The following is a 26,542-nucleotide window of genomic DNA, read 5'->3' as shown; positions in this document are numbered from 1 at the left end:
CTGGACAGGGCAGTGTCGAGTCAGTTTGGTGTGACATAAGCATTGGGAAAGATCGAAATTGAGAGTAGGAGTGTGCTATAGGCCTAATGACTCTGATGAGTATAATAAGGAACTGTACAGGGAAATAGAGTGGGCCAGTAAATCAGAGAGTCTTATAATGGGAGATTTTAATTTCCCAGATATTGACTGGAATTTGGGGGCTGGTTACTCACGCACTAGCAGGGCTTTTGTGGATTTATTGGATGATTGTTTTCTACATCAGCATGTTCGGGAGGCAACTAGAGGGAGTAATACTCTTGATTTGATTATCAGCAGTGATTCTTCATGCATTAAGAATCTGCAGATAAATGAACCACTAGGTGGCAGTGATCACAGTGTGCTGAAGTGGGATTTACTCAAAGAGGTAACTACCATTAGGGGTAAAGGGAAGGGTCATTTCTTCCGTAAAGGCGACTACGATGGACTGAGACAGTATTTAAATTCTATACAGTGGGACCAACTGATGATGTTACCAACAGCAAATTCAAAATGGGAAGCATTCAAAGAACTTATCTTGGAAGCTACTAGGCTTTACATACCAACTAAGAAATATTGTTCAAGGTTTAGGCCAAAATGGATGTCAGATGAACTAATGAGGCATATGGCAGAGAAGAAAAATGCATGGGATACTTACAAATTAACACATGACACAGAAGCCTATGATAGATACAAGTTGATCTGCAACCAAGTTACAAAGGAGGTTAGGCAGGCAAAGGCAGATTACGAGAAATCCTTGGCAAGGGATGCAAAGAAAAACAGCAAAGAGTTCTTTATTTATGTAAACTCTAGAAGGAAGGGGATGAATCAGATTGGTCCACTTGATATTGATGGGTCAACTGTTGATGATCCTGCTCAGGTAGCTAACAAACTAAATGAATATTTTGCATCGACATTCACACATGAGGAGTTATTCAGCAAGGGGAATGCCAGAGGCGTATTCAACTCTAGCAGTAAGCTACAGAATCTTGAAATAAGTGGGAGTAAAGTGGAGGAGAAACTGTTGAAGATAAACACAAGAAAGGCACCCGGGGTGGATGGGATCTATCCAGTTATATTAAAGGAGGCAGCAAAGGAAGTAAGCAAACCCTTAGCCATAATTATGAGAGCTTCCTTGGACTCAGGGGAGGTACCCATAGACTGGAAATGTGCAAATGTGACCCCAATTCACAAAGGAGGATCAAAGGCTGACACAAGTAATTATAGACCTGTGAGCTTAACTTCTGTTCCAGGAAAATTAATGGAGGCACTGGTTAAAGAAGCACTGCAGGATCATTTAGACAAGACTTCAGTTATAGCTCAGACACAGCATGGTTTTGTTAAGGGGAAGTCTTGTCTGACCAACTTGATTGGATACTATGATGCAGTCACAAAAGAACTGGATGCAGGGAATAACTTTGATATTATATACTTGGATCTTATAAAGGCTTTTGATACTGTTGCACATGGAAGACTGCTACACAAATTGGAGCAGTGTGACATTGGAGGCAAATTGCTGCTATGGATAAAGGGGTGGTTGAGGGGGAGAAGACAGAGAGTGGTAATCAATGAACACTGCTCATCGTGGACTAATGTTATTAGTGGAGTCCCTCAGGGCTCAGTGTTGGGTCCATTATTGTTTTCTGTATTTATAAATGATATTGATGATGGTATATCAAGCTTAATGTCCAAGTTTGCAGACGATACAAAGGTTGGCAGGGTTGTCAAGGACACTACTGACACTATGCTGCTGCAACAGGATCTGGAAAGGTTGAGCAGATGGGCTGAGAGGTGCAAATGAAGTTTAACATTGACAAATGTAAAGTACTACACATGGGAAACAGCAACCCCAGAGCAACATATCAACTCTGTGGTACTACACTGACAGTGGTAGAGAATGAAAGGGACTTGGGGGTGGTTGTGCAGGCAGATATGAAGTTCTCTGAGCAGTGCAGACGGGCTGCAAGAGTAGCTCATGGAGTATTGTCAATGATATACAGGAATTTTTCCAGCAGGGATAAGGAGGTGATTATTCCATTGTATAAGGCAATGGTCAGGCCACACCTAGAGTACTGTATACAGGTCTGGAGGCCTCATTTCAAGAAGGATGTAGAGCTGCTGGAACGAGTACAGAGAAGGACAACAAGATTAGTGAATGGAACAAAGGGGTGCTCTTACGAAGAAAGGCTTAAGTTTTGCAAATTACAGTGTCTGGAGACTAGGCACCAGCAAGGTGATCTGATAGAGGTGTATAAAGCCTTGAATGGTTTAAGCATGCTCAATGCTGATGGGATTCTTCCTCTAGCTCAGAAAAATCACCTGAGAGGGCATAAATTCAAATTGAGGAAAGACAGATGTAGGATAGACGTGCGGAAATTTGCCTTTAGCCAGCGGGTGGTTGGTTGGTGGAACAGACTTCCATCCCTTGTGGTGGAGGTTGATAGCCTAAATAAGTTTAAGGCTCAGCTGGACAGGTATTTTGAACGAACAGAGGGGTGAAGTGGAAGTGGGTTTTTTTTTTTTTTTTGGCTGATGCTGCATAAGCTTGCTTTCTTGCATCAAATGCCTCTACTAATGCTAATGCTAATTTGATACCACCTGGCGATATGGGGTATTTCAAGATCTTCATTCTTTCGGCTTGAGAGGGCATTTACCTCAATTTATTCAAAACTTCCTATGCCATAGAACGTTTCAAGTTAGATACATGAACAATTTATCAAAATCATTTGAACAAGAGGAGGGTGTACCGTAGGGATCCATTCTCAGTGCAACATTATTTTCAATAAGAATTACAAACATGACACAGGATGTACCAAATACAGTAGAAATTTCCATGTTTGCCAATGATCTCATTATCTCTTGTAAATCCCAAACTGTGAATACCATTGAAAGGCAACTTCAAATTTCTATAGCTAAAATAGAATCATGGGCATTACACAATGGTTTCTTTCTAGCAGAAAAGAAATCCACTGCAATTCATATTTGTAAAACTACATCCGGACCCAGAAATATATTTAAAAAAATGCCTAATTCCTGTTACCAACAAGTTCCATCTATTGGGGTTATACTTAGACAATAAACTTAATTTTGCTTCTCATATAGCTTATCTGCAGACAGTTTGTCTTAAAAAACTGAATGTCCTAAGAGCAGTCTTTGCTATGTCCTGGGGTGTTGATAGAAGCTCTCTCCTACATCTCCCAACTCTCTCCTATAGAGCTTTAATAAGATCACGCTTGGATTATGGGTCACTGGTCTATGACTCTGCAGCCGCATCCGTAGCTAGGTGGGAAGGAGCAGCAGTGTGTAGAACACGCTTCTTGATTAGACCGGGGTTCGAGCCTGTCACCACCAAATATGGAGGATGTGGAAAGGTCAGGGAATGACCACCGCATATCCCGGAGCAATATGCCCTTAGTTTCTAATGCTCCTAAAAACCAAAAATAACAACATAACTATGACTCTGCAAGGAAAAGTTCCCTACTACGTCTGAATACCATCCAGCATAGTGCCCTTAGGATAGCTGTGGGAGCCTTCAGAACATCCCCAGTTCACAGCCTGTATATTGAGGCAAATGAACCTCTTCTTCATCTCAGAAGAAAAATTTTACTGTGTAACTATGCAGCAAAGATTAAATGTAATCCTTCTCGCCCCAGCTTGCAGTACTTGTTTGATCCTCAGTTCACCATGCTATATCACAATAAACCCACCGAAAACCGCCCCGCAGGGCTTTGATTGCAAGAATTCTTATTCAATTGGGATATTAACTTTCAGAACATATTCGAGGATCTTGCTACTCCAGAACCTCCCTGGACTGATTTCTCACCTCCTCTCTGTGACAATTTCTTTTTAAGATGGGGAAAATCCTCCCTGGCAAATATCACCTTTCAACAGCTACACAAATCACATTCCTTGGCCAACTCAGAGAAAGTACAAATTTATACTGATGGCTCCAAAAAAAGATGTGGCTGTAGGCGCTGCAGCAGTTTCTTCCACCTTCTCAGTAGCTCTATCTCTTTCTACTGCAGTATCTATACTGCAGAATTATTTGCAATAAAACTGGCTCTAGACAACATAATCAACTTCCATATTGAGCAATCTCTTATATATACGGACTCCTTAAATGCAATAACTGCCATTCAATCTACTCTTTCTCCCTATCACCCCATTCTTAAAGACATCAGGTCTAAATTATCTTACTATCAAACAGACAACCAGAAAGTTACCTTCTGCTGCATCCCTGGCCATGTCGGCATCCCAGGTAACGAACATGCGGATTCCGCTGCTAAACATCCAGACTCTGAATTTTCCACTCAACTGAAAGTGCCCTACACTGACTACAAATCCATTATAAAAAAAACATGTAGAAAACAATGGTCTCATCTCTGGCAAGCTCAAATCAATAATAAACTGTTGCAGATTAAAAAAGACCCACAACAGTGGTCATCTAGTTTCAGGAAAAGCAGATGACAAGAAGTGATTCTGGCAAGGCTCTGCATCGGTCATTTGCATCCAACTCGCCTGTATTTGCTTATGGGAGAGAACCCTCCTCAGTGTTTCTATTGTCAGTTGCACCTAACAATAAAACATATACTCATTGAATGTTCTGAACTTTCAACTGTCCGAAAATCCAGTTTTAGCTCCCTATCCAACTTACAGGAACCTTTAACATTATCACATGTTCTCAGTAATAAAGCATTGGAGGAACTGTTTCAGTATTTAAAATGCATAAATTTGTATTATTATATCTAATTATAGTAATGTGAAGTTAGTAAAAACTAAATCAAGAACAGGCACAATATGGCCCAAGAGGCCCTTGTGCCAAAAAACCTCAAATACTACTACTATTACTACTAGGAAGAGACATGACACAAAAACTGGCAAGACTTCACAAAATACATTAGAAAAGGTGTGATGCTTAAGGAGTGGAATAATGCAATCAGAGTTTAGCTGCATAAGAAAGGAGATAAATCAGAAATTGGAAATTATAGATCAATTAGCTTGTTATTCCACATCTACAAGTTGTTCACAAGGGTCATTACTAACAGATTAGAAAGAATACTTGATGAGAATCAACTGAAAGGGCAAGCTGGCTTTAGGATAGGATTCTCAACTATGGATCACCTTCACGTAATATCACAGCTAATGGAGAAAGCAAATGAATATAAAACACCATTATGCCTGGCATTTGTGGATTATGAAAAGGCATTTGACTCCATACAGCATAAGGCAATGTTTTGGGCACTGGAAAAACAAGGCATAGATTCCCCATATATTATGACTTTGAAGAAAATATATGAGAACACTACTTCTTTTATTAGACTAGACAAAGACAGTAGCAAATTTAAAATTGAGAAAGGAGTTTGACAAGGAGACGATATCTCCGAAGTTGTTTACTGCTGCCCTTGAAGAAGCTTTCTGAAGATTAGACTGATTTCAGAAAGAGTCAGTGTGAATGGAGAGTACGTAAACTACTTAGTATTTGCAGATGACAATTGTGGTCACAAGCCACGATCCCAAAGAATTAGAGGGATCTTTAATCAGTTATGCAGTTAGTAAGGGTTTTGGACTAAAGATGAATATGATCAAAGAGGCCTGTGCACTCTGGATTCATTATTATCAAAACTAAAATTACTGTAACACAGAGCGAAAACGGATACAAAAATAGATTGTGACAAGTTTAATAATAGGAAATATATATATATTAGATTAGATACATACAAACAATTCATATGACCAAACCCTTGACAGCAGAACCAAACTAACACCAGACGATGTGTTCGTGGTTATCCCCAGAAATTCCGGTGACCGAATCTTCGACCACCTCAATTCTGTCGCCTTTCATAAAATTCAGCATCGAGCTGGAGTCGGACAGCACCATACCATACTTAGACACCCTTGTCCTGGGTGAGGGCACGCACTTGAAGACAACTGTCCATAGTAAACCAATGTGTGCTGGCCAGTTTACCAACTTCTGGTCAGCACACGCGCGTAGCCATCTTCTTGCCGCTGCACAAACCTTGCTAACTTGTGCCTGGGCACACTCTAGCTCTGTAAGTGAGAGGTGTACCGAAATTGCTAAAGTCAAGGTGGATCTTACGAGGTGTGGCTATCCCATCAAAACCCTTAACAGGTGTGACCTACAGACACATGGCCACATAGCGACCAACAGCAACATCCAAGGTAATGACTCAGCTGCGAGCGCCTTTATCCCATACTACCGAAACCTATCACAACAGGTTTGTCGAGTCTTAAAATCACATGGGATAAAATGCGTACAACTCCCAGGCAGAAAGTTACGATCCCTCATCTCTAAAGTAAAAACACCGGTCCCCATCTTACTACAAAGCGGATTGGTCTACCGCATCTCTTGCCGTGACTGCACTAGCTGCTACATCGGGGAAACTGGGAGACGGCTCGAAAAACGCCTTTCCTAACACAAAAGAGCAATCCACTTAGCGGATGTGGAGCACTCAGCTATTGCCGAACACGTTTGGGCAACCCACCACAACATTGACCCACACCGCGATGTTGTGATTGTGGATAAGTCCCGCCACTATCGACGACGCGCCTGGTTGGAGTCGTTGAGCATTAGCATTAGTAGAGGCATATGATGCAAGAAAGCAAGCTTATGCAGCATCAGCCAAAAAAAAAAACACCCACTCCCATTTCACTCCTCCGTTCATTCAAAATACCTGTCCAGCTGAGCCTTAAATTTATTTAGGCTATCAACTTCCACAACAAGGGCGGAAGTCTGTTCCATCAACCAACTACCCGCTGGCTAAAGGCAAATTTCCGCACATCTATCGTACATCTGTCTTTCCTCAATTTGAATTTATGCCCTGCCAGGTGATTATTCTGAGCAAGAGGAAAAATCCCATCAGCATTGAGCATGCTCAAACCATTCAAGGCTTTACACGCCTCTATCAGGTCACCTCGCCGGTGCCTAGTCTCCAGACACTGTAATTTGCAAAACTTAAGCCTTTCTTCATAAGAGCAACCCTTTGTTCCATTCACTAATCTTGTTGCCCTTCTCTGTACTCGTTCCAGCAGCTCTACATCCTTCTTGAAATGAGACCTCGAGACCTGTATACAGTACTCAAGGTGTGGCCTGAACACTGCCTTATACAAGGGAATAATCACCTCCTTATCATTGCTAGAAAAATTCCTGTATATATCATTGACAAAAACCATGAGTTACTCTTGCATCCCATCTGCACTGCTCATAGAACTTCATATCTGCCTGCACTATTACCCCCAGGTTCTTTTCATTCTCTACCACTGTCAGTGTAGTACCACAGAGTTGATATGTTGCTCTGGGGTTGCTGTTTCCCATATGTAGTACTTTACATTTGTCAGTGTTAAACTTCATTTGCTACCGCTCAGCCCATCTGCTCAACCTTTCCAGATCCTGTTGCAGCAGCATAGCACCGGTAGTGTCCTTAACAACCCTGCCAACCTTTGTATCGTCTGCATACTTGGACATTAAGCTTGATATACCATCATCAATATTATTTATAAATACAGAAAACAATAATTGACCCAACACTGAACTCTGAGGGACTCTACTAATAACATTAGTCCATGATGAGCAGTGTCCATTGATTAACACTCTGTCTTCTTCCCCTCAACCGCCCCTTTATCCATAGCAGCAATTTGCCTCCAATGCCACACCGCTCCAATTTGTGCAGCAGTCTTCCATGTGCAACAGTATCAAAAGCCTTTCTAAGATCCAAGTATATAATATCAAAGTTATTCCCTGCATCCAGCTCTTTTGTGAGACTGCATCATAGTATCCAATCAAATTGGTCAGGCAAGGCTTCCCGTTAATAAAACCATGCTGTGTCCGAGTTATAACTGAAGTCTTGTCTAGATGATCCTGCAGTGGTTCTTTAACCTGTGCCTTCATTAATTTTCCTGGAACAGAAGTTAAACTCAGGTCTATAATTACTTTTGTCAGCCTTAGAACCTCCTTTGTGAATTGGGGTCACATTTGCACATCTCCAGTCTATGGGTACCTCCCCTGAGTCCAAGGAATCTCTCATGATTATGGCTAAGGGTTTGCTTACTTCCTTTGCTGCCTCCTTTAATATAACTGGATAGATCCCATCCACCCAAAGTGCCTTTCTTGTGTTTATCTTCAACAATTTCTCCTCCACTTTACTCTCAGTTATTACAAGATTATCTAGCTTACTGCCAAAGTTGAATACACCTCTGGCATTCCCCTTTCTAAATAACTCCTCATGTGTGAATGTTGATGCAAAATATTCATTTAGTTTGTTAGCTACCTGAGCAGGATCATCAACAGTTGAACCATCGATATCAAGTGGACCAATCTGATTCATCCCCTTCCTTCTAGAGTTTACATAAGTAAAGAACTCTTTGCTGTTTTTCTTTGCATCCTTTGCCAAAGATTTCTCATAATCTGCCTTTGCCTGCCTAACCTCCTTTGTGACTTGGTTACAGACCAGCTTATATCTATCATAGGCTTCTTGTCACGTGTTAATTTATATGTATCCCATGCATTTTTCTTCTCTGCCATGTGTCTCATTAGTTCATCTGACACCCATTTAGGCCTAAACCTTGAACAATATTTCTTAGTTGGTATGTAAAGCCTAGTAGCTTCCAAGATAAATTCTTTGAATGCTTCTCATTTTGCATTTGCTGTTGGTAACATTATCAGTTCGTCTCACTGTATAGAATTTAAATACTGTCTCAGACCATCGTAGTCGCCTTTACGAAAGCAATAACCTTCCCTTTACCCCTGATGGTAGTTACCTCTTTTGAGTAAATCCCACTTCAGCACACTGTGATCACTGCCACCTAGTGGTTCCTTTATCTGCAGATTCTTAATGCATGAAGAATCACTACTGATAATTAAATCAAGTATATTACTCCCTTTAGTTGCCTCCTGAACATGCTGATGTAGAAAACAATCATTCAATAAATCCACAAAAGCCTTGCTAATGTGTGAGTGACCAACCCACAAATTCCAGTCAATATCTGGGAAATTAAAATCCCCCATTATAAGACTCTCTGATTTACTGGCCCACTCTATTTCCCTGTTCATTTTCTTATTATACTCATCAGAGTCATTAGGCCCATAGCACATTTCTACTCTCAATTTTGATCTCCCAATGCTTATGTTACACCAAACTGACGCAACACTGCACTGTCCATCGATGTCAACTGGCTTATGTGTTTCTTAACTAATAGCATAACCCCTCCTCCCTTCCTATCCTTTCTGTAGACATTGTACTCCCCAAATTCCAGTTCTGCATTCCTTATATCTGTGTGACACCACGTCTCCGATATCCCAACAATATCCGCCTTTGATGCTTTGAGCAATACCTCAAATTCATCAAATTTATTTACCAAACTCCTAGCATTGGTGTACACGCAAGTATACATGCACCTGTTCCTATTCTTAGCTACCCTAACACAACCCATGTGTTTACTTGTACTGCAATGACTCCCAGATGCTCCCAGACACATCAAATGCTCCAATAATTCAGTCAACAGGCACAGTGGATGTCAAGTCCACCCTATCATCGAAACAGCAATCCCGACTATGGACAAACGCTGGCAATGTCCGCATGCATCACAGCCACAGGCTTCAACATCCAACAATTAATAACACATTTCACATACAAGATTGGCAGTCCATGCCCTCATGTCCATTCTGAACTGTCAGTTTAACTGAGTAAGGTTGACAAAACAACCGAAAGCTTTTTGTTTGTATGTATCTAAACTAATATATGTATATTTCCTATTATTAAACTTGTCACAATCTATTTTTGTATTCGTTTTTACTCTGTTACAGTAATTTTAGTTTTCATTATAAGGTGAATATGACTAAAAGAAAAGTAATGATGAACAAGTATGCCACAGAAGGGATATAATGATTTGAAGGAACAGTAATTGAAATTGTGGAGTCATGTACTTATCTTGGACAAGTCATTAGGTGTAATAATGATAAATGGCTGGAAGTCAAGAGAAGAATAAATTTTGGATGTATAGAATTCAGGAAATATAGTCATAATGAGGAGCAATATCCCAATTTGTCTGAAACGTCAAATAATGAACCAATGTATACTCCCCACCATGACTTATGGAAGTGAACTTGGGCACTCACCTAAAGAATAGAAGAGAAGCTGAGAACTGCATAGTGAAGAATGGAACGAATTATATTGGGAATCAGACTGTTAGATTAAAAGAGAAACACGTGGATTAGGCAGCAAACTCAAGTAAAGGATATTCTTATCAAAACTAAAGAACTAAAATGGTCTTGGGCAGGATACATAGTTCAAAGACATGATGACAGATGGACTAAGAAAATAACAGAATGGTACTCAAGAGGAGCTAGAAGAAAACCTGGAAGACAACGACAGAGATGGTCAGTGAAATTCAAGGGTTTGTGGTAGTAAATGGATGGCCATTGCACAAAACAGAAGGAACTGGAAAGTTGCTGGAGAGGCCTTCATCCTGCAGTGGATTGAAAATGGCTGATGATGATGATCAAAACGCGTTCCGCTATTTCAATTATGGCACGCCTTCTGCTTGACCTTGGTGGCTGTGCAAAAGTGTATGCGCAATACACTTCATTGAAAATGTAACACTAATTTTTCTCGACTTGCCCAGTGCGGCTTGCGAAACATCTAATATGAATATGAACCCTGTACAGGAAAATATTGGACACTACTGGCTTAGAGATGAGGCTAGGTCTAGTGAGTGGGATGTATGTTCGCACACTGAATTTCTTTTTTGGCCAGAAACTGGCAAACCGAGTATGTTGTGTGCTGGTGGGTATATCATTTAGGGTATGGGGAAGCGATTTATAGAAGAAGAAAAAATGTTCAAATTTCTGCCATCAGGGGAGAAATTGGCACAGTAAACATGAGATGGAATACTTGACTTAGGATTAGATTTTAATATCAGAACTTATAAATCTATAGATATTGTTCTATGTGCTTTCCTTCACTTGAGATGACATTCTGGAAACGGAGGACTGCGTGCAATCGTTTTGCTTAGCATCTCATTGGGGATGTTGGCCACATGCTGTTTAATGCTTGTTTTCAAATTGACAAGCGTCTGTATGCCGTCACGGTAAACTCTGTCCTTCAAGTATCCCCATGGCCAAAAATCACAGGGATTGAGATCTGGTGATTGTTGGCCAGAACTGCGGAAAGTCTCTAGAAATGATGCGATCATTTCTGAATGCTGAACAGAGCAGTTTCCTTCACTTGTCGAACAACGTGGGGAGGGGCACCATCTTGCATGAATAGTACAGTCTCCAAGAATTTCCTTTTTTTGCAGAGTGGGGATAATGTGATCTCTTAGAAGAGTGCAGTACTGTACACCTTACCGGGCCACGAGGTGTAGACTTTTCAAAGAAAAATGGTCTGATTATAAACTCTACTGTGAATCCACACCATACTGTGATGTATAGACTTTGTAGTGGTCTTTCGTGCACAGCAGATGGACAAGAATATTTGGCAGTTTTGTGCATTTACAGCTCCATGAAGAGTGAAATGTGCCTCATCAGACCACAAGATCATTTCAGCCCATGTATCATCAAATTCCATGCTTCAGAAATCGTACAGCAAAGTCTATTCATTGTTGCCGATCACAAGACTTTAGTTCTTGTGTTATGTGAATCTTGTACTTGAACCAGCGTAAAATTATTTGAAGCACTTTACGTACAGTAGACCAAGGAAGGTTCAAGTCTCTTGACACACCTCTGGCAGGCACTACTGACTGGTAGTGTTTTGCATTCTGACCTTCCAGCTGCCACTTCATCCACTACCGCCATTCCGATACATGGTCGTCCCTTGCCTGGAATTACACCTAATTCCCTGGTTGTGTCAAATTTCTTTATTAGTTTTCGAAGTCCCACTGATGTCAAAGGTCCTTTATGCAAACCTTTACGTTTCCAGTATTCACATATTGCTGTATTAGCGTCACTATTATTCTGGTAGAACGGTTTTACTAAAAGAGCACGTTCCTTTTTTGTAAGAGCCATAATGGTTATCGACAGTGGCATTGGCCTTTCTGCTTTTATCTGACAGGATATCATTTGTGTAAGCAGCATGCTTGGAATAAATGACAACTTTTACCTATGTGCAGTGCCGTTTCCCCCTGGTGGCAGAAATGTTAACTAAATTTTTCTCCTACAATTTGCTTCACCATACCCTAAATGACATACCCACCGATTTTTCACAGTGCTAACTGTAACCGTTTTTACAGTAGAGTCTCCTGAATAGTAAAAATTTATTTTATAACCACCCGGTACTTATGTGTGTTGAAAGTCTGGCTGTCAAATATAAAATGAATAGATAAAAAAACTATTAACTGTGCTGTAGAAAGTGTTAAGTTAAATATTTAACTTTTTTAAAATTAAATATAATTGTAATTAAAGCACTAATTCTTCATTCAAATGATATTACTTGGAGAAAGTTTTGTACCAAGCTGAAATGAATAAAAAAATTTTTTTAAGATGCCACATACATTTTTGTTTAACACAAGATTTGCGGCTACAGTACGTGCGTGTAAATGTTTATAGTTAACTTTTGGCTGTCTTAGTGTTATAGGTGTATAGTTTATTTTTGATACTGTTGTATTTTGAAGTAAAAAGATCACTGCAAACAGAAAAAATTATTATTTTAGACTTATTGTGATCAATACAAATAAAAATTAAAGGCCTTTTCTTATAATATTGAATTAGTGAATTATGATTAATTACATTTTTTTTTTAAAGATTTTGTACAGAGGCCTGAATGAAAGCAATTTACAGTATGAATTTTTCTGTGTAATTATAGTTATATTAAAATGGCATATTTTTTTATTTTTTACAGTATCTGTTAAAATTTCTGTGTTGGATGTGTTGGAATTAATTGAATTAATTACATTAATTAATTTTTTTAATAGCTTTCTGCCTTGTATGAAAGTAAACCTCCAATATCAAAGGCAAGAATGACTCAGGTTACTAAAGCAGCAATAAAAGGAATTAAATTCTATAAACACATCGTTCAAAGTGTAGAGAAATTTATACAGAAAGTAAGTTTTTTTTTATGGAAACAATTTTTTCATTCTTTTATATAATAATAATTAGTATATCATTTACAAGAAATTTTGCACTTTAAGTTACTTACCCTGTTCATATGTCACCCAGGCTTTTTGTATGACTATGTAAAGGCAGAATCATAGTATCACAACTTTGCTGTCAAAATGAAATGCCAGAATTAATGGGCATGCAAGAAGAATTCAAAATATTGTTGTTTCCGATGCCTATGGGACAGCTTCTCTACTGGAGTCCATTACATCATACATGACTGGCCTAAAAAAAAGCGCATATGATCCAGAACAAGTAGTGTGCAGTACATTTCAATAAAGGATTACTGGATCCAATAAAGATTTTCCTTCCATCTCACCACGTTAAACTTGACCTAACGAAGAGTTTTTTTAAAAATGATGGGTAAGAAGAAATTGAGGATTTCATTACTAAGTGAGAAATTTCCAAATATCAGTGCTATGAAAGTGAAAGACAGGAGAATCCTTTGTGGGGTCTCAAATCAAAGAGCTTCTGCAGGATGAAAACTTTGAAAAATGCCTCAGATATTAGAACTAAAACCATGGCAGACTTTTAAATGGCTTTGTGGAAACTTTATGGGTAACCACAGGTCTCCTGTATTCAAAGTACAGTCAGTCTTCGAATAACACGTGTTTACATTACACGAATTCGATCATACACAATTTATAAATAGGGGAACGATATCTTATATAACACGAACCGAATTCGCTTATACACGATTCGCCTTTGTGTTTACAAGAAATGGCAGTCGAACGCAGAATTACCCCAACCGAACGCAACACGATAGGAATGAAGAGAAGATTCTGAAAATGTATTTATCTTTTTTATATCAGTGAAGGGGAAACACATTTCACCATAATAACGTAAAAACCAACACAATTCCAACTATCGGTATAATTGCAAATGCAATCAGATCGAGTTTACTACCAGTTTATAACAGATTCCACTAGCAGGAACGCAACTGGAAATTGTTTTTGTTTTATGTTAGTAACCCCTAGAAATGTGCATTTAGTAAAATGAGGGGTTAATAGTGTATCTCTGCCTTTACGGTGTTGTTTATTCAGTTGCTACACACACGCGCAGCTTTGTTTATGTGTATCAAGCGTGCCTCCTCATTTTGTAATTGTGCTTTATTCCCTAAAAATGAGTAAAATACTTAAAAGGTGTGAAAAGAAAGCGTCCCGGTGAAGACACTGCAGATTCAGAGAGAAAAAGAAAAGCAATATTGATAAACAGAGGCGGACGTTATAGTGGCCTCATACTCTGGTTTATGGCCAAAATCACACAGGCCTCCGGCCCACCGGGGTTTCCCCGGTAAGGCTTATGGCCTCTGTCGATAGAGAAAAAATATGAAATTGTGAAACGCTTTGAGTGAAATGAAAGACCATGTGATATTGCACGTGCTACAGACCTAAATGAGGCAACGCCGAGAATTAGAAAGAATGCAGAGAAAATAAAAACAACTTTCATAGCAGGAACAACTCAAAGTGTAATTAAAATCCATTAGATCAAGACACAAAGAATTGGAAGAGATGGAACGGCTGTCATCTGTTGGGATAGAAAATCAAACAAAAAACAAGTTTGCTTACAATAGAAGTAAAAGCATTAGCAATATTTTATTACGTAATAGTCGTAATAAAATGCGTAAGTATTTTAATACGATTATTTATTGTGTTTGGTAATGTTTTGGTTACAAATGTGTGTTCAATCTTGGGTGGTCGGCACCTAACCCCATTTTTCCCATAGGGCCTGTTGTTTATATTGCACGATTTTGCATTGCACGAGAGTTTCTAGGAACGCAACTATCGTGCTATACGAGGACTGACTGTATGGGGTTCAGAAACTGCTCATTACATTACAAAAAAAAATGGAACATTGTATGTCGTTGAAATATAATTTCTTGTATTTGCATTAGACTTCTTTACCAAAAACCGGCGAAATGAGTGATTAGCAATGGGAGTGGTTTCATCAAAAAAAAAAAACAAAACTCTATCAAGGTTTCTGGAATGAACATATGTTGTACTGCAGCATACTAGACGAAGTGTACCAAGGGAAATCACCTACACATTTTTAAGTTGTGCAGTTGTGTACTATATTAGGTTAACTACATGTATAAGGAGTGGTACAAAAGCAATGCCTCCTAATTTTTTTCTCAGAAAATTTAATTCCTACAACTATGCTTTTTATATCAATTAATCCTCAATCATTAATAAACATGCTGTTGTTTTCCCATAAAGTCACCATTTTCGATGCACTTCTGCCATCTCTGAGTCAGATCTGTATTCCAATCCTGTAAAAGTCCCTACTCTTGCTTCAGATGGCTTTGCGAACACTGTGCTTGAGCTGATCATTGTCCACAATATGGATTCCATGGTGTGCATCCTTCAGCTGGATGAAGAGGTGATAGTTGGAAGGTGCAAGATTGGGGCTATTAGAAGGGTGAGGAACAATAGTGCACCCCAGTTTTGCAGTGGCCTCCATTGTGCACAGACTGGTGTGGGGTCATGCTTTGTCATGGAGAAGAACCTCAATGTTTTTGTCTGGTCGAACTCTACGAATGTGGGCTTTCAACATTTCCACATATTGATCTCAGTTGATTGTGGTGCCGCATTCCAAGAATTTCACAAGCACGATCAATCTTTGTCCTAAAACACTGTCACCATGATTTTACTAACAGAAGCTGTCTTCTGAACTTCCTGTGCGGTGAATTTTGATGGTGCCACTCCACAGACTGTCTCTTCGTTTCAGGGTCATAATGGCAGATCCAGGTTTCGTCACCTGTGACTATGTGTGAAAGAAAAACCTCTCCTTCACTCTCTTCAGTCACCAGTCTTTGCTTAATACGTATATCCTGTAAATCAATCCATGTAAATCAATGTAACACCCACCATTTTAAACTATAGCCACTCCTCGACTTATATAGGGGTTGCATTCCGCAGAACTCTACGTAAGTCAAAATTTTCTTAAAATGCTTATCCAGCACTCACAACTATGCATGCTGAATTTGATTGAAGCAAAAAAGAAATCTTCGATGAACACATAAATAGAATTATTTGTTAAATTTTTTTTATCTCATGCACAGGAAAAATTGCAAAAGGGTGCAGTTACAAAAATTTTACTTTAATGTTGTGAAAACTAGCGTGATGCGTGAACCTATTAAACCACCTGTTGTTTGCAGTGAACCTGGCTTGGGGTTCGCTGTACTTATCCTTAATATTCTCATGCTTGAATGGCCATTAGACTTGTGGGCAACCCCTTCTGAAGCTGATTTTCCATCCTTAGTATTAATAGCTTTTCCGTCTCCGATATAGCACCTGAATGCTGTTTTGTGGTCACTGTTGATCTTAAATGCGTTGATCGTTTAACCTGTTCTTTTATACGTGCACTATTCTTTAAAATAGTATTCACTGTTGAAGCAGCAAGAATTCCCCTGCAATAGATGACACACTTTGTCCTGCATCGTACTGCTTAATCATTTTCATCTTCATTTTTAAATCAATTTTGTTTTGTTTCCTAGCGCTGCCACCACTTGCACTTTCCTTTGGTTGTTTTTCCCTCATTGTAAGAAGTAAATAAGAATGAAGAGAAGATTCTGAAAATTTATTTATATTTTTTATATGATTGAAGATTTCAGTGAAGTGGAAACACATTTCACCATAATAACATAAAAACCCACACAATTCCAGTTGTCCGTATTATCGCAAATGCAATAAGATAGTTTACTACCGGTTTATTGGGCTTTTCTGTCAGATTGCACTAACAGAAAAGCCTAATAAACAGGAAAGTGCAAATTGTTTTTATTGTTTTATGGTCGTGACTACCAGAAATATGCTTTAGAAAAATATCACAAAGGCATTCAAAATTGATTCTTATAATGGGAACATATGATAACGATGAAAGTGTAGTGCATTCTCCAGTCGGACTGCATAGCCCTTACTCTCAACCAGTAGTAGTGTTTGTGAATGTGTTGGCTGTTTGTTTTGTTTTTGCATCCTTTAGTTTAAAGTGATTTTTGTATTGTGCTTATTTGACATAAATTTATATAAAACTAATACAATTTCCATTATAAAAATTACCTTTTAGAGAGTTTGAATAGCTTAGTTATATAGTGAAATTTTCAATATCTGAGGTCTTAGAACGAATTACCAAAAAAAAAAAAAAAAAAAAAGTGTTTTTTTTTAATGTGTTTTTGGGTTCGTAATGTGAACCCAAAAACATTGGGTTCACATTACGATATTTTCACAGTACCTCCATTTATTCCTGCGGGATGCAAAATATGTTTTCATATTTTTTCCAGTTTGCACCGGTCGGCAAAAACTTTCGTAAAGTAAAATCTGTGTAAGTGGGCGAGTGCCTGTATCCATGTGCTGCACTGATGAGACTGATCACAGTGCTACTCAGTATGGTGAAACTAGAGACCTCGGTGACATGTGAAATGATCTTCAGTGCCACATCTGAAAGCAAAAAATTAGGAGGCATTACTTTCATACTGGTCTCATATATAAAGTGTATTGGATTTAAACTATAAAAGTAATAAAAATGTAATTGTGACCACTCTCGTGTTTTTTAATGAGATTGTCTTAACTATCTTGTACTGTATATTACAAGAGTTATATTACAGTTATTCCAGTTATATTACAAAAACTACATGTGCTAGAAAAAAACAAGAATAAATTTGAAAACACATTTTTCTAAACGGGTTTTACAAAATTTGTTTAGAAAAGTGCTTTTATCTTTGAAAAACAAAGTTTAATTTTTCTACCCAGTATGCTTCTCACATAAAATTCAAAAAATATTTTTACTCGAAGAGAAGTAAAGAATGCTGTGATGAAACTGCATTGCAGTACAACTATATTATATTGTTTTAAAGGAACAAAAAATTTCTGAGTGAGGTACCATCTACATATAATTAAATTTATAGTTACAGGCACTCCTCGACTTACGTACTTAATTAGTTTTTTTATGAATGCAAGTGCGTTTTGTACGCAAGTCCAACTTCGGTATTGTAGATACTAAATACATGTACACTACAGTACAATTCACAGAGATTATAACCCTCAATAAACTGCAGGCTGTATGTATGGTATTGTTTACAGCATTTTACGATTTGTAAACAAGTTAAATGAGGCTGAAAAAACACAATGAATAATAATGTAGAGCATATAAACAAGATACAAGAACAAAAATAAACAAGTTTTTTTTTTGGTTGTAAAATTTAATATTAGCAATGGCCACATCGTGCAACGAAACCTATGGCTTAGCTGCATCAGCCAAAAAAAAAAAAAATAATAATAATAAATAAATAAAATAATAATAAGAAGAAAATTTAAAAAAAATAATTAATAAGAGAAAAGGAAACACAGGTTTCCAGCTGACCTTTGAATTTCCCCAAACTGTCAGCCTCTACTACCCATGTAGGTAACTTATTCCAGCAATTTAACATCTTTTCCCCCTCCACTACTGGCTTTAGTTCATCTCCTCCAAGTGTATAAGTTATTTTCGCGTTACTGTTCCCCAGGTGTAATACCTTACACTTTGCTGAATTAAAGCATAGCTGCCACTTTTCTGACCATCCCGGAAGTCTATCTAGGTCACTCTGAAGAAGCTCTGCTTGGCGGTGATCATTAACTACTCTACTGATCTTTACATCATCTGCAAGTTTAGATTCCACGCCCCATCCCTTCATAGATATCATTAAGATAATCAAAAACAACAGTGGTCCCAATACTGATCCTTGGGGAACCCCACTACTTACATTCACCCAATCTGAGAAATAACCATTTATCACAACCCTCTGCCTGGTGCCCTCAAGCCATCATGCTATCCATCTAAGGATTTTCCCTATGATTCCAGCCTGCTCCAACTTATAAAGTAACCACTCATGTGGGACTGAGTCAAATGCTTTGCTGAAATCCAAATAAACAATGTTGATTGTTTGATTCAGGATCACTCTTGAGTGACCCTGAAAAATAGCTAACCAGATTAGTTAAACATGATTTTCCCTTTACAAAACCATGCTGACTATCCATCTGAATTCCATTTCTATCTAAATGATTCCGAATTCCACCCTTGATCATTGTCTCCATGATTTTCCCTACTCTGAAGTTAGACTAACCAGCCAGTAATTTCCCATTTCACTCTTAGAACCGCCCTTATGTATCCAATGGAATCACGCTCGAGTCCAGTGATGCTCTCGTAATTAGCCTCAATGGTTCAATGCACTCACATGCCACCTCCCTTAAGATTATAGGGTATATGTCATCAACCCCAGGAGCCTTACCAGCCTGTAGGCTCGAAAGTTTTTTTTTCATTAAATAAACATGAAATTTCAGCATCATTAATTACATTTTTTTCAACTTCACTCCCATAATTTCTCATTGACACAGTGTTTTTCTTCTGTAAATATTGATGCAAAGTAGCTGTTGTGTTCATCTGCAACTTCAGCTATGGTATCTAATACTATCCCATGTCCATTACATAAGGGTCTGATCTAGTTTGTCCTTCTCTTCTTTGCATTTATATTATGTGAAGAATTCCTTATCCCCACTGCCAGCAGATTTCTCATAATCTGCCTTTGCCAGCCTAACCTTTTCTGTCACACTGTTACAGATCAATTTGTAGCTGTTATAGGCTTTGATACTTTTTATTGCTCTATAACTTTTCCATGCCATCTTTTTCTACTCAAGTAATCTGGCAACTTCCTTATTCATCCAACTTGGAATCTTCCTCGTGGAGTATTTTTTAATGGTATATAAGCATTCAAGGCTTCTGTGATTAATATTTTAAAAGTATACCACAATTCAGTTGTATTCGCTTTCTGTGTGATATCTATCCAGTCAATAGAGGCTATGTAGCACCTTAAGTTGTTATAATTGCCTTTCCTGATATTATAAGCCATTCCTTTCTTTAATTACTGCTACTTTTCTCTTCATCATCCACCACAGAACTCCATGGTCACTTCCTGCTACTGGTTCCTGTACTATCAGCCCTATTTTGTCATCTGGTTCACGATGATGAGCTCTGGAATATTCTTTTCCCTAGTACTTTGCCTGACATGGTGACACAAATAAGAAACCTCTAATTGATTTAAAAATTGTCTCCCATGTGGAGTTTCCTTCCCATTGCTCCACTCAATTAGAAGCAAATTAAAATCACATCACCCATAAACATTGATGCTTATTTGCTCATTCCATTTGCATGTAGAGGCTCTCATCATAATCTTCACAATCACCTGGCCTCTATACTCCCTCTTATTATACGTTTGCTTCCAACTCTCTCACACCATAGAGATTCTATACTAGCATGCGAAACATCTGAATCTGGGAAAGCTTTCTTCACGTTCAGATTGATAAGAAGCATGACCCCACCACCCCTTCTATCTTACCTATCCTTCCTAAATACATTATACATACCGTACTGAAACTCATCATTCCCTATCTCCGGGTGGTACCACATTTCCGTAGACCCTATTATGTCAGCATTAATTGTCCAAACCAGCAGTTTGAATACACTCATTTTATTGACAACACTTCTGATCATCATCATCAGCCATTTTCAATCCACTTCAGGATGAAGGCCTCTCCAGCAACTTTCCAGTTCCTTCTGTTTTGTGCAATGGCCATCCATTTTCTACAAACAAACTCTTGAATTTCATCTGTCCATCTCCATTGTTGTCTTCCAGGTTTTCTTCTAGCTCCTCTTTGGTACCATTCTGTTATTTTCTTAGTCTCTCTGTCACATGTCTTCGAGCTATGTGTCCTGCCCAAGACCATTTTAGTTTAGTTTTGATAAGAATGTCCTTTACTTGAGTTTACTGCCTAATCCATGTGTTTCTCTTCTCATCTAACATTCTGATTCCCAATATAATTCGTTCCATTCTTCGCTGCGTAGTTCTCAGCTTCTTTTCTATTCTTTTAGTGAGTGCCCAAGTTTCACTTCCATAAGTCATGGTGGGAAGTATACATTGGTTCATTATTTTATGTTTCAGACAAATTGGGATATATTTTTCCTCAGTATGACTATATTTCCTGAATTCTATCCATCCAAAATTTATTCTTCTCTTGACTTCCAGCCATTTATCATTATTACAGCTAATGACTTGTCCAAGATAAGTACACGACTCCACCTTTTCAATTACTTCTCCTTCAATAATTATATCCCTTTCTGTAGCATACTTGTTCATCATTACTTTTGTTTTAGCCATATTCATCTTTAGTCCAAAATCCTTACTAACTCCGCATAGCTGATTAAGATTTTCCTCTAATTCTTTGGGATCATGGTTTATGACCACAATGTCATCTGCAGATCGTAAATGGTTTAGCTACTCTCCATTCACATTGACTCTTTTCTGCGACCAGTGTAATCTTCTGAAAGCTTCCTCAAGGGCAGCAGTAAACAGCTTCAGAGATATTGTCTCCTTGTCGAATTCCTTTCTCAATTTTAAATTTGCTGCCGTCTTTGTCTAGTCTAATAAAGGAGGTAGCGTTCTCATATATTTTCTTCAAAATCATAATATATGGTGTATCTATGCCTTGTCTTTCCAGTGCCCGAAACATTGCCTTATGCTGTATGGAGTTAAATGCCTTTTCATAATCCACAAATGCCAGGCATAATTGTATTTTATATTCATTTGCTTTCTCCATTAGCTGTGATATTACTTGAAGGTGATCCATAGTTGAGAATCCTGTCCTTAATCCAGCTTGCTTTTTTGGTTGATTCTCATCAAGTATTCTTTCTAATCTGTTTGTAATGACCCTTGTGAACAACTTGTAGATGTGGGATAACAAGCTAATTGGTCTATAATTTCCAATTTCTGATTGATCTCCTTTCTTATGCAGGAAAACTACGATTGCATTATTCCACTGCTTAGGCATCACAACTTTTCTAATGCATTTTGTGAAAAGCCTTGCCAATTTTTGTGTCATGTCTCTTCCTCCCAATTTAACAACTCTACAGTAACTTTATCTTCCCCCAGGGATTTCTGATTCTTCATTTTCTTCAATGCATGTTCTACCTCATCAGGAAGGATATCGGGTATGTCGTACATGTCACCAATTTGCGATCCATCTTCCCCACTATTGGCATCATTCCCTTGCCCCTTGTATAATTCTATATAGTAGTCTTCTGCTATTTGAATTATGCCTTCTCTGCTATTTATAAGTACACCATTGCTGTTCTTCAGTTTCAGTATCATTTGTCTTTCTGTATTACTGCTCATGGCTGCTGATTTCAGTCCTTTGTTTTCCCTTAATGCTTGTTCTACTTTTCTTGTGTTAAATCTTATGTCCTCTCTGAGTCTCTTTCTAATGGCTTTGCATAACTCAGTATACTCAATTTTCTCCTTCTCAGTGTTTATCTTGCTCTTCATTTGTCGCCTTCGGTTCATCCTAACAAGTGTTTCTTGACTAATTTTTTCTTCTTTGGATTTCTTTTTTCCTATAGGATCCTTGGGCTTTATCACTTTCAGAAAGTTGTAATATTCCTCGTCGATATCTTGGTCCTGAGCAGTCTACAGAAGCTCAAACCTGTTCTTAAGTTCCAGTACATACTGCTTTTTCTCCTCTTCTCTTATCTCAAAGTCCTTTGTATTATTTACTCGAGTCAGTTTTTTTTCTTTCCTTTCCTACATCTATATCAAATGTGCATCTTACCATTCTGTGATCACTTCCAACGTTTACCTTGTTCAGGACGGTAACATCATTCACGATATCTTCTGTTAGTGAGGATTAAGTCAATTTCATAAGTTGTTAATCCATTTGGGCTCTTCCATATCCACTTTCTGTTCACCCTTTTCTTGAAAAAGGTGTTCATTATCGACATTCCTTGAGATTCTGCAAATTCCACAAGTCTTTCATTTCTTCACCAATTCCAAAATTTTCTATAGTTTCTACACTATTTTGACTCTTTCCAACCTTAGCATTGAAGTCCCCAATAATGATAGTGTAGTGGATTTTCTGCTTATCTAGAAGATTCTTAATTTCGGTGTACATTTCTTCAACAAGCATTGAAGGAATTAATCATGGAAGCTACTAAAAGTTTCATACCTATTAAGAAATATTATTCAAGGTTTAGGCCTAAATGGTTATCTAATGAACTAATGAGACTCGTAATAGAGAAGAAAAATGCATGGGATGCATATAAATTATCAAGCGACTCAGAAGCCTATGGCAGATATAAGCTAGTCTGTAATCAGGTCACAAGGGAGGTTAGGCAGGCGAAGGCAGATTACAAGAAATCTTTGGCAAAAGATGCTAAGAAAAACAGCAAGGATTTCTTTACTTATATAAACTCTAAAAGGAAGGGGATGAATCTGATTGGTCCACTTGACATCGACGGTTCGACTGTTGATGATCCTGCTCAGATAGCAAACGAACTGAATGCATATTTTGCATCTACATCCACACATGAGGAATTATTAAGGTTTGAAAATGGCAGAAGGTTATCAAATTGTAGCAGGATACTTAATGATTTTGTAATAACTGAAAGCAAAGTGGAGGAGAAATTGTTGAAGTTAAACATAAGAAAAGCACCTGGGGTGGAGGGGATCTATCCAGTTATATTAAAGGAGGCGGCAAAGCAACTAAGCAAACCCTTAGCCATAATTATGAGAGCATCCTTGGACTCAGGAGAGGTTCCCACGGATTGCAGATGTGCAAATGTATCCCCAATTTACAAAGGGGGATCGAAGGGTGACACGAGTAATTACAGACCAGTTAGTTTAACTTCTGTTCCGGGTAAAATAATGGAGTCGCTGGTTAAAGATGCATTGCAGGATCATCTAGACAAGACTGCAGAAATAATTGAGTTTACTGCCTGTTTATAATGGATAGCACTAACAGAGAAGCCCAATAAACTGGAAACTGCAAATTGTTTTTATTGTTTTATGGTAGTGACCTCTATAAATGTGCTTTAGAAAATAACATGAAGGCATTCAGAATTGATTCTCATAACCAAACATAGCAATAAACGGTGTTGGAGTAGGGTTTTCAGGAGCACAGCAACTAAGGCCATATTGCTCCATTTATACTGTCCGTAAATTGCGTATGTTCTGTTGTTTATTTTCTGTTTGCTGGACCAAAAACCAGAGTTTTCCAGATTGATAAACAGTGAAAGTGTAGTGCATTTTAATGGTTTGGATTGTCTATTTTTTAAATTTGATTCTAGTGATATGTTAACCAGCGCCTACTTATTTCAGGGCTTATGATTGTCTCAGACCGGCTCATATAGTCCTTCCTCTCAGCCAGTAGCAGCATTTGTAAACATGTTGGCTGCATGTTTTGTTTTTGCATCCTTTAGTTAAGTGATTTCTGTGTTGTGCTTATTTGACATAAATTTTATATGAAACTAATACAATTTCCATTATAAAAATGACCTTTTAGAGAGATAAAATAGCTCAGTTATATAGCGAAAATTTCAACTTCCGAGGTCTTGGAATGAATTACCAAAAAAAAACAGTGTGTGATTGGGTTCATATTACGATATTTTCATGATGCGATGGTGTCTCTGGAATGGATTAATATCGTAAAGTGGGGGTCCACTGTACTCAGAAGCTGATTTTGGCACTTTGCGCATGTGGTTCAAAACTGCTGATATATTTTTGATATACTGTATTTTTATTCATTTTGTGAAGCTTTGTTCTTGGTACATATCTACGAGTTGTACGTAAGTGGTTTGTATATAAGTAGAGTGCCTGTATTAACATTTTAGGAAGTTACTTAATTTATTATTTTTTAAATTGTGTTATTCATGTTCTGTTTGATTTAAACTATTTATGCTTGGTTTTGCTTTCATTATAAGAATTCTTTTTTTTTTTTTTTTTTTTTTTTTGTATCCTATTATATTATAATAGGATACAAAACACTCTTCCAATATAATTGTAGTTTGAGGTAACAGAAAATTTCTGATTGCTACAAAAGAAAGAAAGAAAGATTGGTAAGGTTTAATCATATATGGATTTAACCGTCTAGAAGGGGTGATTATTTAATTCGTGGACTGGTGCAAGATCTTATCTTAATTGTCATCATCTGAATCTTCTGTGGATTTCTCCTTCTCGAAATACTCTTCCTTGAACTTTACACACATTCATCACTGTCATACCCACGCATTAAATCCTTCTTGCAAGCCATTTTTTGAAAGACTGCGAAAGTGTTTCCATTATAGCTCTGTGACCATTGTTGTTGTATGACGACAGTGCTCGCAGTGGGCAACAAAGCTATGAAAGGCAAGTGTTTCCATGGAAACAGGATGAAATCACACAGAGTTAAATCTGGTGCATAAGGGGGATGTGGTGAAACCTTGGCACCTATGACAGTGATCACTGGCTGCACAATGTTAGCCTTATGGGGCCTAGCATTGTCTTGATGGAGAAACCAGTTCACACTGGAAAGTTCTTGATGTTTCTCATGAGTGGTGCAGTGAAGTTTGACTCTGAGAACCTCAGAGTATGCTTCCTTATTCATAGTTGTTCCACAAAGCACAAAATGTGTAACAAGAATGCCCTTTATGTAAAAACACAAGAGCCATTTATTTATCAGCTGAATGAGAATCTCGAAATTTCTTAGGTCTTGGTGAATCAGTATGTTTCCACTCATTCGACTATTATTTTGTCTTTGGATCATAGTGAAAAATCCAAGTTTCATCACAAGTCACTATTTGATTTAAGAAGTTTTGACCGTGTGTTTCAAAAGTTTTTGAGTTGTGTGGAACTGAGCAGGCACAGATTAGCAACACTCTCAGGTGAGCTTTCACAATATTGTGAGCACTACCATACGAAATGGACATTCTAATTGGCTAATTGAGGAAGCGTAATTCGCCCGTCTTCACCCAAGGTTTTCCAGGCTTTTGCAATTTGCTCAGAAGTTGTTGAGAAGAAAGGCTGATTGTGTCTTGGGTCATCTGCAAGACACAGACTTCACTGAATCGCTTGTCACTTAAATATGGCTGTCCTACCAAGGCACTCATTACCATACACTTCATTCATCTCTTTAACAGTTTCTGATGCATTTAAGCCCTGTCTGACATAATAATGAATTACATATTGCTATTCAATCTGTATGTCTGACATGATACTTTCTTTAAAGTGATTATCAATGACATGTGGCTAAAAGAACTCTCTTCACACAACACTAGCTTGACAAGTACTGGCATGTGTACACAGAGTCTGCTGAATAGTGGAAGAGTGCCTCTGGTGCACGGCTGGTGCAGAAGACTTGTGCGTCGTAGTGGATTATCGTTAAGGCATCGAACATCCATCTGTCAAAAAATTCCTGCAGACTTTCAACAGAAGCTGATTAACTTTCAGCGACAGGTGATGAAATTAAGGAAAAAAATAAACTATGAGTTTAGTCAAATTGGAAATGCTGGTGAAACCCTGGTCTTCTTCAATATGCCTCGAAATTACACTGTCAATGCTAAAGGTGCTAAAGAACTCAAGATCATAAG

General features: G+C 38.1%; 1 protein-coding gene across 1 annotated transcript in view; it reads left to right on the top strand.

The window, feature by feature from the left end:
* The window catches only part of Isha (Insulator su(Hw) mRNA adaptor), a 407,431-nt gene that overhangs the window by 34,899 nt on the left and 345,990 nt on the right, over positions 1–26,542 (top strand). Inside the window, exon 2 of the mRNA XM_090379842.1 lies at positions 12,940–13,068. Coding sequence (XP_090235968.1) covers positions 12,940–13,068 — 129 coding nt within the window. The remainder of the gene's footprint in view (positions 1–12,939; positions 13,069–26,542) is intronic.

Source organism: Mastigoproctus giganteus, chromosome 8 (assembly GCF_048544385.1).
Source record: "Mastigoproctus giganteus isolate SK-2022 chromosome 8, ASM4854438v1, whole genome shotgun sequence".
NCBI classification, from domain to species: Eukaryota; Metazoa; Arthropoda; class Arachnida; order Uropygi; family Thelyphonidae; genus Mastigoproctus; species Mastigoproctus giganteus.
This window is presented reverse-complemented; position numbering and strand designations above follow the sequence as displayed.